General features: G+C 45.8%; 4 protein-coding genes across 4 annotated transcripts; 2 read left to right on the top strand and 2 right to left on the bottom strand.

The window, feature by feature from the left end:
- Positions 1 to 574: 574 nt before the first annotated feature.
- On the bottom strand, positions 575 to 1,834 carry BGW36DRAFT_294766 (putative GTP cyclohydrolase II; the record flags this gene model as incomplete). The annotated part of the gene is made up of 2 exons (XM_046211126.1): positions 575 to 604; positions 665 to 1,834. The coding sequence occupies 2 exons, from the start codon at positions 1,832 to 1,834 to the stop codon at positions 575 to 577; spliced, it is 1,200 nt and encodes a 399-aa protein (XP_046072969.1).
- Positions 1,835 to 2,691: 857 nt separating this feature from the next.
- On the top strand, positions 2,692 to 6,093 carry BGW36DRAFT_358040 (ankyrin repeat-containing domain protein; the record flags this gene model as incomplete). Its single annotated transcript, XM_046213927.1, has 4 exons — positions 2,692 to 3,113; positions 3,168 to 3,376; positions 3,442 to 4,054; positions 4,134 to 6,093. 4 exons carry the CDS (start codon positions 2,692 to 2,694, stop codon positions 6,091 to 6,093), a joined length of 3,204 nt encoding a protein of 1,067 aa, XP_046072968.1.
- A 2,002-nt stretch (positions 6,094 to 8,095) lies between these two features.
- On the bottom strand, positions 8,096 to 9,582 carry BGW36DRAFT_147048 (SGF29 tudor-like domain-containing protein). The gene is made up of 4 exons (XM_046209479.1): positions 9,263 to 9,582; positions 8,970 to 9,161; positions 8,657 to 8,915; positions 8,096 to 8,598 (listed from the first exon to the last, which is right to left on the bottom strand). The coding sequence occupies exons 1-4, from the start codon at positions 9,447 to 9,449 to the stop codon at positions 8,316 to 8,318; spliced, it is 921 nt and encodes a 306-aa protein (XP_046072967.1). The 5' UTR covers positions 9,450 to 9,582; the 3' UTR covers positions 8,096 to 8,315.
- A 759-nt stretch (positions 9,583 to 10,341) lies between these two features.
- BGW36DRAFT_358038 (mannose-6-phosphate isomerase, class I) lies at positions 10,342 to 11,940 on the top strand (the record flags this gene model as incomplete). The annotated part of the gene is made up of 5 exons (XM_046213926.1): positions 10,342 to 10,372; positions 10,436 to 10,456; positions 10,508 to 10,599; positions 10,659 to 10,896; positions 10,952 to 11,940. 5 exons carry the CDS (start codon positions 10,342 to 10,344, stop codon positions 11,938 to 11,940), a joined length of 1,371 nt encoding a protein of 456 aa, XP_046072966.1.
- Positions 11,941 to 14,357: the final 2,417 nt, after the last annotated feature.

Below are 14,357 nucleotides of genomic sequence, written 5' to 3'. Positions count from 1 at the left end.
TGGGCGCATCGTGAATCATATCCACTCGTCAGTCTCCTTACTAGGTGAGACGACTGACTCGACCCAGGCAGCAGCAATTCGCTTTTTTATTTGATATTATTAAATCATTCTAGCTCGTGTTGCTATTTGGTGCATTGTCCAGGCTTTGGTGGCGGTGCTGACGGGGTCAGTGCAGTCTCGTATTCAGCAAAATTCTTCATGTCCCATGGAAAATGATATTAGGAGAAGATGATCTGCACGCATAATCTACGGTTCATGCATCGAAGCTTAGCACTTCCTCTTCCTGACATTGGCTGTTTGGGATATTTCCGATATGCACTTCAACTAACCTCCTATTTGATACTGAGATTTGAGTCGGGCCTGTCTAGTTCTTCAGCCCATTCTGTTGTCTTAATAAAGGGGATTAATCAATAAACATCATGATCTTTACAATAACAATAAATCGTATCACATTATTCAAATGCTGAGTGCCGTTTTTACCAACAAGCTAGGCACTACATTCCCCAGTACAAAACGCCGCTACAATGACTAGTGTGCTATACATTTTATCCAATCGACGACGGCCGGAAATGCACTATCGAATCATATGGCCCATTTTACCGATCTATTTCCGAATGGTCAGATTAAGCGAATGACAAAACCCCAACAGGGAGATAGTACTAACCTTGGTCTGTAAGTATCCCTCAATCTCCGCACTGCGAATGCCTTTCTGTCCGCCGGTTCTCCAGGCGATCGGTATCATGGCAACCCGGTCTTTCACCCGAACCTCCCGGTTGGGACCTTCCACAGCCCGGATCTTGTCCGGATTGTTCGTGAGCAGCCGGATTCCCTCTGGAGACGCATCGGCACCCAGGCCCAGATCAACTAACATAGCAGTTGCTAGACCATAGCTGCGCGCATCAGCAGGGTGTCGTAGGATTAGGTTAGCCTCCACTGTGTCAGACCCTAGATCCTGTAAATTATATGCCTTGAGCTTCTCTCCCAGTCCTATACCCCGACCTTCTTGGCGTAGGTAAATGATCACTCCACCAGGTCCGTCAGCAGCATCTGAGACGGCTCCCCCGTCAACTGGAGGCTCTGTGGATGACGACGTTGGTTCTGACGCCATTGACATCAACCTAGCAGCCTCATCCAACTGCTCGCCACAGTCACATCGTGCCGACCAAGCCGTTTCACCCGTGTAGCATTCAGAATGAATTCGAACAAGGGGTGACTCAGTATGCCCTTTCTGTAACGCTCCCGCTTCATTTGGAACCTCTTCCCCATCCTCGAGTCTACTGCTCACCCGCCCCGGGTGTAATCTTCCCACATAAGCACCACGAATCATACGATCCATCTCAGTTTCTCCTTCCTGCACACGATCCAAACTTCTTGATCGGATATGATTCCCGAAAACAATAGCCAAGTGCTCTTTATTATCAGAATCGTTCTGGTATAGATGAAGGAACATCTCGGCGCCGGTAGTAGTCGGAATGCGTGCACGAACAATACACTCTACATTCGGTAATTTCTCAAGTAATTTTGGCCCCTTTGTATGTGTTCCTGTCTGCGTTGTTTCATTGGGATGAACCCGTGGCTGCGATACGACTGTCCCACCAGGCGTGGATGGGGGTGTGATCGCGGGCGAGATGATGGATTCCGGGAGTGCCGGGGTGATGTTGCTGGCATCGTTGTTGAGTGCTCTGCGTAGAATATCCCGATGGCTGAATGTTTGGTGTGAATCGGAGGTTGTAGATGAGGGAGGCGTGTTTGTAGAGTCCAGAGCGAAACCCTCGATCGGAGCGCTGGGTCGAATGGGTTGCGGCGCGATGAACGGAGACGATTTCTCCGCCATGATGGCCGATTTCGCAGCGTTGAGAGCAATTGGAGAGGGTGAGAAGAGTGCGATGGGGGTAGACGAGATATGCACACGATTTGGCGGAATATGTGAGTATGTGAGTTCTCGAAGTGAATGAACGATATTGTTTCAAGGCGGCGAGTTATGCGGGGAAGGAAGTGATTTGGCATGCTGAATCAGCCGCCGGCCGAGGCCGTCATTATTGATGCCTGAGGCAGCGAGATTTCTGTATATGTTTTCCTCAACTTATCTTCCTACTTCTACGCATTCCTTGACTCTATACATATATTGACACAATATCGAGTTGTCGAGGTATTTACATTCCATTTTGACACAATATGTTCCCTATACATCTATAAAATGCGGATTTAGAAGACTATATAACAATCGATATAGCCATGGAGATGGCTTCTTTCAATGGCCACTTAAGAGCACGGCACAGACACGTACTTGTTTTTTGCAAATTATGTGCTAATTCAGGGTCACAGGTGTAAGAGTTAGCCAATTTTCATACTACAGTCGCAATTATAATAATTAATTAATTTAATGTAATTAATTGGTCAGACTTTTCGCCGTACGCGCCGTACTACAGCCCAATTTGGTAGGATTGGCTGGCACTGCACAGCCGAACTGGTTCAGCCTTGCAGGTCAACAACACATTTCTCCTCCTTATAATGGCGGCGAAGCACCCTGCTAGGTGCACAAATGTGGCCACCCTCTGCTTATTTTATTTGCAATAGTATATCCGGGGACGCTCCTGTTTCCTTTTCACTGAACCTTACTTTATCACATTATATATCTCTTACGGTCATCACGTACATTTCTTGTCTAACCTACAATTCCGTCCTGGGAAAATGGATGGGTTATCGGCAGCCGCAAGTGTAATAGCCGTAATCCAAATCACCGGGACGGTTGTATCTCTCTGCTCAGATTATCTCAAAGCTGTCAAAAATGCGAAGCACGACATCGAGCGCTTGCAGGGTGAACTCATTGACCTCAGCACCACTCTCCAAGGCGCCCAGAAACTTCTTGACAGCCCAAGGGCCTCAAAACTCGAGACATCGCAGGGGTTTCGTGGCGCACTCAATGACTGTTCTTTGCAACTCAAAGACTTAGAAGCGAAGCTGAAAGGAAAGCTCGAAGCCGTCCAGATCATACGCTCTTTCAAAATTCGCAGCTTGAAATGGCCCCTAGAGAGCAAAGACGTGCAAAATATCATTGAGATAATTCGTAAATCTAAACACACGTTCGTCTCGGCCCTCAATATTGACCAGACGTATGTTCTATGCCCATCAGCCCAAGATTATACCCCCTGATGTTATTTTCACAGGACTCTTCTTCTCGATAATCTTGAACGAGTTGAAGCTAAGGAACAGCTTGAGATTCTCGAATGGATTTCAAGAGTACCATATGGAAAACACCATAATGTCGTTAAAGAGGCACGAACTGCTAGCACATGCGATTGGTTACTGGATCATGAGAGATTTCATGAATGGGAGAACAGTAACGTCTCGGTTGTATTGTGGCTTCAGGGGTCCCGTGAGTCTTTTCTAGTTCATTCTTGTCTAATGTTTATTTCTTGTAAGCATGACTAACAATCATAGCTGGTGCTGGCAAAACTTTTCTTGCATCGAAAGTAATCGATCATGTTCAGGGTCTGCTTGATAACTCGCCAAAAAAAAATGAAGGATTTGCTTTCTTCTACTGCAACAGGAACGAAACCGAACGCCGGGAGCCGCTCTCAGTTCTTCAAAGCTATGCACGTCAGTTGTCAACTCCTTCTGGTAATCTTAACGGCGTACCAAAACGTCTTTACAGCCTTTACTGGAATATGAAACAGAAGGGGTCGGACCTTGGCTTCAAGAGCTGCAAGGATGAACTACTTGAGTTGACAAACATCTACGAAAGCACCACGCTGGTACTAGATGCCCTGGATGAGTGTGAACTAGACTCACGGAGTCAACTGATCGAGACAATTGAATTTCTAACGACCAATTCGAAAAGTTTAATTAGGGTCTTCATCTCCAGTCGACCTGACCGGGATATCAAAAATCGATTCGTTGATAAACCGAATATCGAAATACAAGCCACGCATAATGCGGAGGATATACGAAAATTTGTTAATGGCGAGATTGTGAAGCACGGGAATTGGGCAGAAATGTCCCCCGCCTTACAGGAAGATATCGTTGAAGTGCTTCTTGAAAATAGTGACGGAATGTAAGTCTTCTAAAAATACAGTGGGGGGAGTTTGAGGAATTAATTAATGTCAATAGTGATTGAAGCTAATATGAGGTAGGTTTCAATGGGTCTATCTTCAAGTCAAGCAAATTCTTGACCTCGAATCTGAGGAAGCTATTAGAGCTCGACTTGGAAAACTTCCAGAAACCCTTAAAGAAGCATATGATGAAATTTACAGTAAAATACAAGTTCGAAATGAATACGATAAACTTCTGGCAGACCGCGCAATTATGTGGGTGATGTGTGCCTTCGCACCCCTGAATAGTGAACAACTTCTGGCTGCGATTCGTCTAGATTTTAACGATATCACCTGTCTGGCTAGTGAGATCAATGAATCTCAATTGCTACATATCTGCAATCACCTACTTATTCTCGACTCTCAACGTGGGATATGGAGATTCTCTCATCTTTCGGTAAGAGAATATTTTCAAAAGAAACACTGGACCATTGAGCAAGCTCATTGCCATACTGCAAAAGTTTGTCTCGCACTTCTGATTGAAACCTACAAAGAATTGAGAACTAGCGAGAAACCAGACAACTCAAGAAACCAGGATGTTTTCAATCCAGGTCACCAGCTTCATAAAGAATACTGCGGGGGATATTGGATGGAACATGTCCAAACCCAAGAGAATTTAGAAAAAGATTCTGTATTAGCGGATCTTTTGAAAAGTTTTCTTGGGTCTCCGATAGAAAGCAGTGCTCAATATCGAGGCTGGCATCACGGAGTTCGAAGCCGGGGTCATATTTATCGGTATGATGATTCTCCTGTGTCTGATTGCGCCAGAGCTCCAAACAATAGCGGCGTTTATGCCATGTGTTGTTTCTCGTTTTATACAATTCTGTCGGATTGGTGGGATGATGCCGAAATTTGGCTGCCGGAAATAAAACATGACAGTGATAGTCTTCTGGTACTTGCTGCTCTATCAGGCAGTTTGCCCATCTGTGAAATACTCATAAAGGGGGGGTTTGATGTCAACATGCAGCATGGAGATTATGGCAGTGCTCTTGCAGCAGCAGCAGAAATAGGGAATACTGAAATTGTGAAGTTCCTTGTTGGAAAAGGCGCTCGTATTGACCTATTACTTTCGACTGGAGATTATGGCAGTGCTCTTGCTGCTGCTGCAGCAATGGGGAATACTGAAATTGTGAAGTTTCTCGTTGAAAAAGGCGCTCATATTGACCTATTACTTTCGACTGGACGGTGTGGCAGTGCTCTCACAGTAGCAGCAGCAGGGGGAGATACTGAAATTGTGAAGTTCCTTGTTGAAAAAGGCGCTCATATTGACCTATTACTTTCGACTGGATTTTATGGCAGTGCTCTTGCTGCTGCTGCAGCAATGGGGAATACTGAAATTGTGAAGTTCCTCATTGAAAAAGGCGCTCATATTGGCCTATTACTTTCGACTGGACGGTGTGGCAGTGCTCTCACAGCAGCAGCAGCAAGAATAGAGATAACTGATAGTGTGAAGTTCCTAGTTGAAAAAGGCGCTCATATTGATCTATTACTTTCGACTGGAGATTATGGCAGTGCTCTTGCTGCAGCAGCAGCAATGGGGAATACTGAAATTGTGAAGTTTCTCGTTGAAAAAGGCGCTCATATTGACCTATTACTTTCGACTGGAGATTATGGCAGTGCTCTTGCAGCAGCTGCAGCAGCATATGGGGGAAGTATTAAATGTGTCAAATTCCTTGTTGAGCAAGGTGCGGAGATTGATCTAGTGCTTCAGACTGGAGATTATGGAAGTGCTTTAGTTGCTGCCGCTTACTGGGGTAGCAAGAGCTGCGTGAAATGTTTGATAGACGCTGGGGCAAATGTGAATCTTAGGTTGAAGACTGGACTTTATGCCGACGCTCTGTGTGCTGCACAGGCAGATCTTCCGGTGGATCTAGAGGCGGACGAGTGGGACGACTCGATCGACTCGGATTTTTACATGGCGACAAGACGACGAAAGGATCAAGTTATTGAATTACTTCGATATCACGGCGCAGTGGATGACGAAGAAACACTGACAGATTAGGAAGTGATACTTTTCTAAAAAGTCGTCAGGAGCACCCCCCAGAATATGATAATCAATTTGCATCAATTCAGATGTTCAATTAATAATTCCGGTGCACTCTTCAGTACATATGTACATATATGTATAGAATAGCATGTTAAAAAATTGAATGTTCAAATCTGAATGATCACTTGATAATTGGTCATCCAAGCAGTGCACAATTAGTAGGAAAATTTACTGCCCGAACTCGAAGGACGGATCCTTTTAGTATACCACTTGCTATTCTCGAAGAAGCATGTAATACTGCTTCTATCTATAGAGAGTGGTAGATTAATTCGAGTGGGGAGTCGTTCTTTGCAGTATGTTGGGAACCTGTATCAATATGTCAGCAACATAAACAAGTCATATATTCTTGACGAATAGTAAAATAATAATCTCCAGAGTCGTGTAGAAACTATATATCAATTGATATATACGGGTAACCATATTTGTTATTGGCCATCTGCGACTACTTCTGGAACTGGTTTAAATAATCATATATATGCGAGATTGAACTTGTTGATGCTAATCTTTTTAAATCGCTCTTTTGCAACCAATTGCAGTAGTTCTAAATTATAACAATGATAGTAGTTTATCGTGAGCAATATTGAGTACTAGTCATAAATCCTGAGGTTGTAGTATAAAAATTCAGGCAAAGAAATATGTAATGATCATTAACAAAGTAGGGGTATCACTATATCTTTAAAGTAGCTTTTATTTCCCCAGAATTCATGAAATTATCACAAATGACATCGATATAGGTCCTCTTACATGATCAATTTGTAGGAGTCTTTCATCATGTTATCCTTGTTACCCCTATTCCTGGCTGTTGTTGAGACTATATTTGTGACTGCTCTGAAGGGCACGTCACCTTGCTAGCAGATTTCTCTAATTTCTGAGAGAAAGACAAATGGGACAGATCCAAGTACAATACTTTAACTTCAATCTTCAAGGGAGAGTTAATCTTACCTGGCATTCTTAGGTACGAAGACAATCTCAGTTCCCGCAGAACTAGCTTATGAATGTCTCAAATCGATGCCATCTGATATCCGGAGGGGTGTCAATTTGTTTCGGAGTTATGAAAGTACATGAAATAGCGGACTACCTGTCGATGTGCTAAAAAGCGAGGTACTGTGATTCGACCTGCACGATTTTCTTTGAACTTATGAAGTAACTGCAGGAATGAGGAGCCTGGCGTTTGGTGGTCGTCCTAGACCGGGACCATGCGAGCTCTAAGTTCCACCAAAGGTCAAATGGACGCCTATGGCTCACGTGTCAGGAAGCCAACGAAGTGGCAAGAAACTCTAGTGAGGGTGGTCATCCTGTTGTTACTGAAGAGCAAAGAAAGTGTTTGGAAGAGCTCACTTCTGCACCTGCCTGTAATAAACAGAAGCCTCTGCGGGAACTGGATTCTATCCGTGTCAACCTCATCAAAGGCTATATCGACCTGATGAAGATGTATACACCGTTGCAATTCATCTATGAGCCGGCTGATTGCCATCTCTTTTACACTGTAGAAAACATCGCTCGTCCCGCCGAGGCTTGGGTGGCAGCAGCTCAGGCGATTTGGGGAGATGGCCAGTGTGTGACTGGTTCTAAATTGAACCTAACAAAGCCTAGCCTACATACCGACATCATGGGTTAGTTAATGTAAACCCGATATATAGACGTTGAAATAAAGATGGCGGACTTGCCCTAAAGCCCTAGTTCTAAAATGGTGCATATAGTTGTATTCTTGAGAACAAAGTATACAAGCTGAGAATGCTATAATCCAGTCCCAGGCCATATTTCAAGGAATGGATATTCTACTCTACTAATAAAGATCAGATAGAACGGATGAAATTTTGTGCCTCGCGGCCTTTGTCGTTCCCATCAATTGATGCTTATTTGACGGCTGCGTCCGGTTATGCATCAGGCAGCACTTGCCCAGCGATTCTCTAGTGAGATAATGTCTAGAACTGAATCAAATCGAATAATAATCAACGTGAGGTGCTATTGGTATATACCCACAACTGAATAATCCCCTGAAAATTTTGTAAATTGTATTTCCTGGCTTTAATCAAGCGTCCAAATAATTTTAGAATGCTAAACGTTGAAAATACTCCTATTCTCCAAGCAGGGCCCTTCCACACGAGATCACCAACGCCATGAAATGATCCTATAAAATAGAAAAAAGATAGGAAGAAAATCCAAACATAAATATGCTACCTGATCGGAACGTCAAGAACGAATCGTCGATCAACCTCCATCTCCTTGTCGTCTTCTTCACCTTCGAACTTCAATCGATAAACATCTTTCTTCGCGCCCATAACTTCGGCGCGATAGAAGGTCGTTGTGTCGGGATATCGCGCAAGAACTTGCTTCCCAACAGAAAATGACGGCAGTGCAGTGCCGATTTGCGGGATGGGTATCAAATAGCTCGCTGATGTCTTATATATAGCACCTGGTTCGCCATTCTCATTAGGCTCAGGGTCCTGGACATCATATCTGGTTGAAATAGTATGTTAGCAGCTGATAGAGGGGCTGGGCGCTCGCGTCTAGGTACCGTTTCTTTGTGCCGTCCCCGGATATACTCTTTATAATGCACTGAATGCCTTCCCCTTCAACGCCTTGCTTATTCTTGTGTTTATATACTACTTCGGCTCCTATGACAAACTGGCCGCTGCGTTCCGCGACAGTCCCCTTAGCTCCTTCGGCACCCTCCTCGAGCTTGACCGAAACTGAGTCGCGGGTGTCGCGAGCATGGCCGGCACTTGACACACTAGAGCTGCGCTGGGTGCTGCCTTTGACTCGGTTGAGCTTGTCTGACAGAGCAGAATTAGATGCTGCAGCGCCATCCCTGGCAGTGCTTGGCTTACTTGACTTGGGAAGAGAGACGGCTCGACCGGCCGAATTCTCTGCTTCCGACGCCGACCGCAGAGCAGTCAACAGGCCCAGGTTCTTGATCACATCGCTTGGCTCTTCCTGTAGAATGGCCCTTTCTTCCTCGCTCAGCTTCAGAACCTGGCGGTACCAGCCGTCAAGCTGGCTGACCTCTGCGAGCGTTGGTCCTACATCCGTTAGTAAAAGTGTGTTTCAACCGTTATGGTTTTTATTTATGAATGTTGCAGTTTGGTAAAAGACCCCAAAGAGCAAGTTCCTTTGTACTTACTATTCCCCTCGCGCCCGATCTTCTCGTTCAGAGCTGAGATCTGCTCCGCGAGACTTTTCTGTTTGTCGTTCTTCTCTTTGACGCGGCGCACATCTTGAATGATCTTGTTCCACATATCGGTCTCTTCATTCATTGCAATGCCATTGTCCCGGTTGGTTGGGGGACCTCTGGGGCGGTTACGCGACATGATATCGAACTCTTTCTTTGTCGCTTGGACTGTATATAGTTGGGAGTCGCTTTTAGATCTCAAAATTCCAAAACCCCCACGCTCATGGGGTGGTTCAAGAAGAAGCTTCTCCTTGGTATGCTGGAAGTTGTCGTCGTTCCTGATGAGCTGACTAGATTGATTTGTATCTATCAGGGGACTGTTCTTGGATCGCGCGATATCAAGACTCTCCCAGTCATGAAGCGGTTTCAGTTAAGCTTCTCTTTACTACTCCGAAGCCTATAGGGCTAGCTGGGGAGCTGTTTCGCCCGGTCTATATCTGACTGAGGCGCTTTAAGGTCGACTGTCCACGCAACGCTTTCTTTTCTATAACCTCTCTTCTGCTTATTTGCCCCAGCTAAGCTTGTTTTCAGAGGACTCTCGCCTTTGCAAGTCTTGAAAACGGAGGGGAATTGGGTGTTTGAGATGAAAGCCTGAGCAAGCTGATGCCCAGCGGTCTCGATGCCGATACCCTTGCTACGTCCGATGTTGATGGCGGCTGTGGCGGTGGTGGCTGGGATATCTTCGCCGCCTTCCAAATAAGGTGGCTGGATGTCTTCCCTTTTCTGCTGCTTGGCAGGGCTGAGGGCTTGCGAAGTCACGGGATCTTGTTACTCGTGCGGGGTGCGTGCCAGCTGAAGGAAAGTCTAGCCGGGAACGGCGAAAGTCCGCACTCAGTAGGGACTAGCAGCAGCTTAGCAGTGGTGGGGTACAAGACACCGCAAGCTGTATATATCTCGACGACTGTTACTGCCATTATTGTGTACTACTACCACTTGTAAGACTCTTATACACGTACATCCGAGCTCAGGTTTGCCAGTCGCAACTTGCCGCTCAAATACGGCCATCAATTCGGTGGTCATTACCAGCAAAGATGCAGATTCCACTCCTCCGTTTACAATGTGGTGAGTCTAGAAAAAGAAATTTTCCGATTGCTTAGCTTACTGACATGTTTGTTACAATCCCAGGCGTCAACAGCTACGACTGGGGTATGCTTGTGATCGGATAGCAAGCCGATGTATGCTGAAACACTCGTCCAGGCAAGGTCGGCCAGCAGTCTGCCGCCGCCAAATACGCTGCGGCCACAGCAAGCTCGGACTTTTCCATTGAAGCAGAGAAGCCTTATGCAGAGGTATGCTATAGCATTATATATCGAATATGAAAAAAAATCGCTGATAAAAATCGCTGCAGCTGTGGATGGGAACGCATCCCTCATTGCCTTCGAAGGACCTCGAGACGCAGCGCACGTTGCTCGATTTGGTACAAGACAACCAGGCATTGATAGGATCAGAGATTACTCGGCGATATGGCAACAAACTTCCTTTTCTGTTTAAGGTCCTGTCGATCAGAAAGGCTCTTAGTATCCAAGCACACCCGAACAAGAAGCTTGCGGAACAACTGCATGCCCGAGACCCAAGAAACTATCCTGGTAGGACAAATAAACGCGATATAGTTGCAGAATGGGCTGATTGATATGCATGCAGATGACAATCACAAACCGGAAATGACGATTGCCATCACGCCCTTCGAAGGTCTTTGCGGCTTCCGACCTCTCTCCGAAATCGTACATTTCCTCGACAGAGTCAAACCATTGCGTACGCTTGTCGGCCAGCAAGCCGCCGCACAGTTTGAGCAAATCGTGAAAGGTTCCGAAGATGCGGAAGACATCGCCACCACAGATCGAAACAAAGATGCGTTGAAAGCAATCTTCACCTCCCTCATGGAGTCGTCCCAGGAGAAAATCGAGGAAGCTACCAAAGAGCTCGTCGCAGAAGCAGAGAACTCACCTAACAGCTTTGCCTTCGATCCAGCCTCGGAGACGAATCCTAGTGGAGCGACTGAACTTGCTGAACTCGTCGTGCGTCTCAATGGACAGTTCCCAAATGATATTGGATTGTTTGTTCTTTTCTTTTTGAATTTCGTCAAGCTGTCGCCTGGGGAAGCGATGTTCCTCAAAGCCGATGACATCCACGCGTACATTTCCGGTGATATTATCGAATGCATGGCCTCATCCGACAACGTCGTCCGCGCCGGATTCACACCGAAATTCAAGGATGTCTCAACACTAACATCGATGCTAACCTACTCCTACGCGCCGATCGAAGAGCAAAAGATGGAGGCTACGGAATACCCCTACGCGACGCTCAACACAGTTGCCTACACCAGCGGCTCATCGGCGTTGCTCTACGACCCGCCAATTGAGGAATTCGCGGTTGTCAAGACCGACCTCAATCGCGTCGGGGCAAAGGCAACACTTGACCCTATCCCCGGCCCCAGTATCATAATCTGCACGCAAGGAAAAGGTAAAATCAGCGTGGGGCCAGCGAAAACAGAGGAAGTGAAGGAGGGATACGTCTTCTTCGTGGGCGCGGACGCTGAATGCGTGCTTGAGAGTGAAGATGATGGGGTGTTTACAACATTCAAGGCGTTTTGCGAGTTAACTGGGCGGGAAGATTTGCCGAATGGGCATTGACTAGATGGTAGGACGAAGCTGTAACTACGCATGCTGCCTATAGGATGATTGCTGTCCATTGTACTACACGCTCAATCAGACCCCAAACACCATACAGACACCTCGTTAACACTCAAAACTGCGCGTATCGTCAAACCGTAAAGTTACCCCTGACCTGGACAGGTCATAACCATACTGTTAATTACATTTTCCATACCCTAGGCCCTACATCTGGCCACACAATATGCTAAATACCAGTCACGACGGAGATATGACCTACACTTTCGATGCCCAATCTGCACAGTGACGCCATCCCAATCCTTTGCGGCTCCGGTTAGCCGTTTAGCAGTTTGTTTACAGGGTCCAGACAGGGCGGGACGGTTAAAAGCGGGAGGGAAAATTGAGTCGAGGCATGAAAAAATTTCTTCAGGCATGAATATATCATATCGAAATGGGAAGAAAGGAAGAGTAGGGGAAATACAACGTCAAGGTTTCGATTGAAGGGCATTTTTGAAATTGGGCCCACAGCACTGTTACATGTGTTCTGTCTTCTTCCGTTGAAATCGGGACTGATGTTGGAATTGAATTCCGATGCACACTGATACAAGGAAATGGCGCCATATCCTTTCTCAAACCGTGTACATGTCCTCAATAACTAATTAACAAATGTCGCCAGTTGGTCGAATAATAAGTAGCCTATCAGCCAGGAATCTCAGGGCTATCGGTGGTGGCAAAATCGGCCAAATCGGACAGGGGCCATTCTCTTCACCGGAAAATTTCGTGCATGCCATCAGTATACGGACTAGCATTGTAGATTACATATGTAATGCTACAGTAGCGTTTGTTTCGTGGTCATCAATACTAATAATATTAAATAAATAAATAAATTGGAAGGGATAATTCGTAGGTGTAGACGGTATGTAGTTAGGGAGCAAAATGATGTAGGAAAAAAATGCCCGGGAAGTGATTCCGCATCCCTATCAAAAATTTCGGAATAGGGATATTCTGTACAAAAAGGGCAAATTTGGCGGGCGCTAGTACGACGTGAAACTCAGGTCTATTATTGGTTTTACTGATGAATGTACGGCATATGCCATTGATGTAGCGCATGTAACGTCGGAAAAATCAATAGTCGACATTAAGGAGCTCATGAAAGGGAAATGTCTTAGAATTGGCACGAAACGGGGGGTCTACGTGGACGGTGGTACGTACCGAGAAACATTTTAAGACATCTCCTTGGCCCGTCCGTCGGCAACATCCGGCTTATTGTTGACATTGTTTCATTAAAAAGTTAGTAGTAATTCCCTTTGCCCTTTGCCCTTTTGCCTTTTGCCTGATGGTCCATTGTTCGATTTTGATGCTTATAATTTCTATACTTGGTGATAAGAATGAGATGATGAATAAGAAGAACAGCTGGCAGCTTAGATCAGCTAGAGGCTCAACCATCTCAGTCTCTGTCAGCACTGCAATGCTATTTCGAGAAAGATCTTTGCTGGCTAGTGCTTACGAGGCACAGCCAGCTTTCCAGATACGAATACGTTTGGAGTAGATGGAGACTCGGCGAACGGGCCGAGTAGCGAACGTCATGGAAGGAATTTAGTACGCAGCTTTTAATCTATTCCGTCCTACTTCATGTAATACTGCATCACAGAAGCGGCCTGTGACGGGCGCATGATTCAAGTTAGTCCTGGCCATTGGCTGCGCATCGGCTTCTGCCTGTAGGCTAATTACTCGCAACGTGGTCGACTAAACGAGCTACGAAGGTCTGAGTAACGTCAGCACCGGCGATTAAGCATTGATATGTAATATTTTGTAGCCGAGATAGGCTATCAATTGATGCAACGGCAAGGGCGCTCAGCTCTGACTAATATAGTGTAGAAGAGCATCAGAGATATACCGAAGTAATGATAGGATCATGAAAGAACAACGACATGAGAACTATTACTATAATTTCCAGTTTAAATATTGCTTTGAATACGATTATTACTTACTGTTACTTACTATTGTTCTCTTCAGCAGCTGTTTCCCCGCATTAACAACGATAAATTGAAGGAGAGCGGATACTTTCCGAGGATGACCGCTCCCTGACCCCTCCTAAGTCGTTAGAGCACGACGCGTGTAAGACAACCGACGATTATCATGATAATATTATTAGTTGCGATAGCGATGCTATAGCAAGAGCCAAGACTCTGCATTGACCTGCGTGCTGCACCTGCACCTGGTGATGAAGGATGACAATGGAAACAGCTGGGAGGGGCTCGCAGCAGCTAATCCCGCCTAGCAGCCAGCATGTGGTCACGAGGCTTGCGGGCAATATTAATTATTAATGCTGTAGTTTACTGCAGTCTCTGCTGCAGCTGCTTACGTCGTTGCTCGGGCGGGCGGACAGACAACATGATGGTGACAGCGAGTGTCGCGATCGTGATCGAAGCAACAAT

Source organism: Talaromyces proteolyticus, assembly GCF_021365285.1.
Source record: "Talaromyces proteolyticus strain PMI_201 chromosome Unknown BGW36scaffold_5, whole genome shotgun sequence".
Taxonomy (NCBI): Eukaryota; Fungi; Ascomycota; class Eurotiomycetes; order Eurotiales; family Trichocomaceae; genus Talaromyces; species Talaromyces proteolyticus.
The sequence above is the reverse complement of the archived record's forward strand: the minus strand, read 5'-3'. Positions and strand labels throughout refer to the sequence as shown.

Excerpts from the sequence above, each read along its gene's own strand:
- BGW36DRAFT_147048 (XM_046209479.1), bottom strand. The coding sequence starts at position 9,449 with ATGTCGCGTAACCGCCCCAGAGGTCCCCCAACCAACCGGGACAATGGC. Across the intron at positions 9,162-9,262 it reads GATCGGGCGCGAGGGGAATA|GACCAACGCTCGCAGAGGTC; the intron begins GTAAGTACAAAG and ends TAACGGATGTAG. Across the intron at positions 8,916-8,969 it reads CGTCTCTCTTCCCAAGTCAA|ACAAGCTCAACCGAGTCAAA; the intron begins GTAAGCCAAGCA and ends CTGCTCTGTCAG.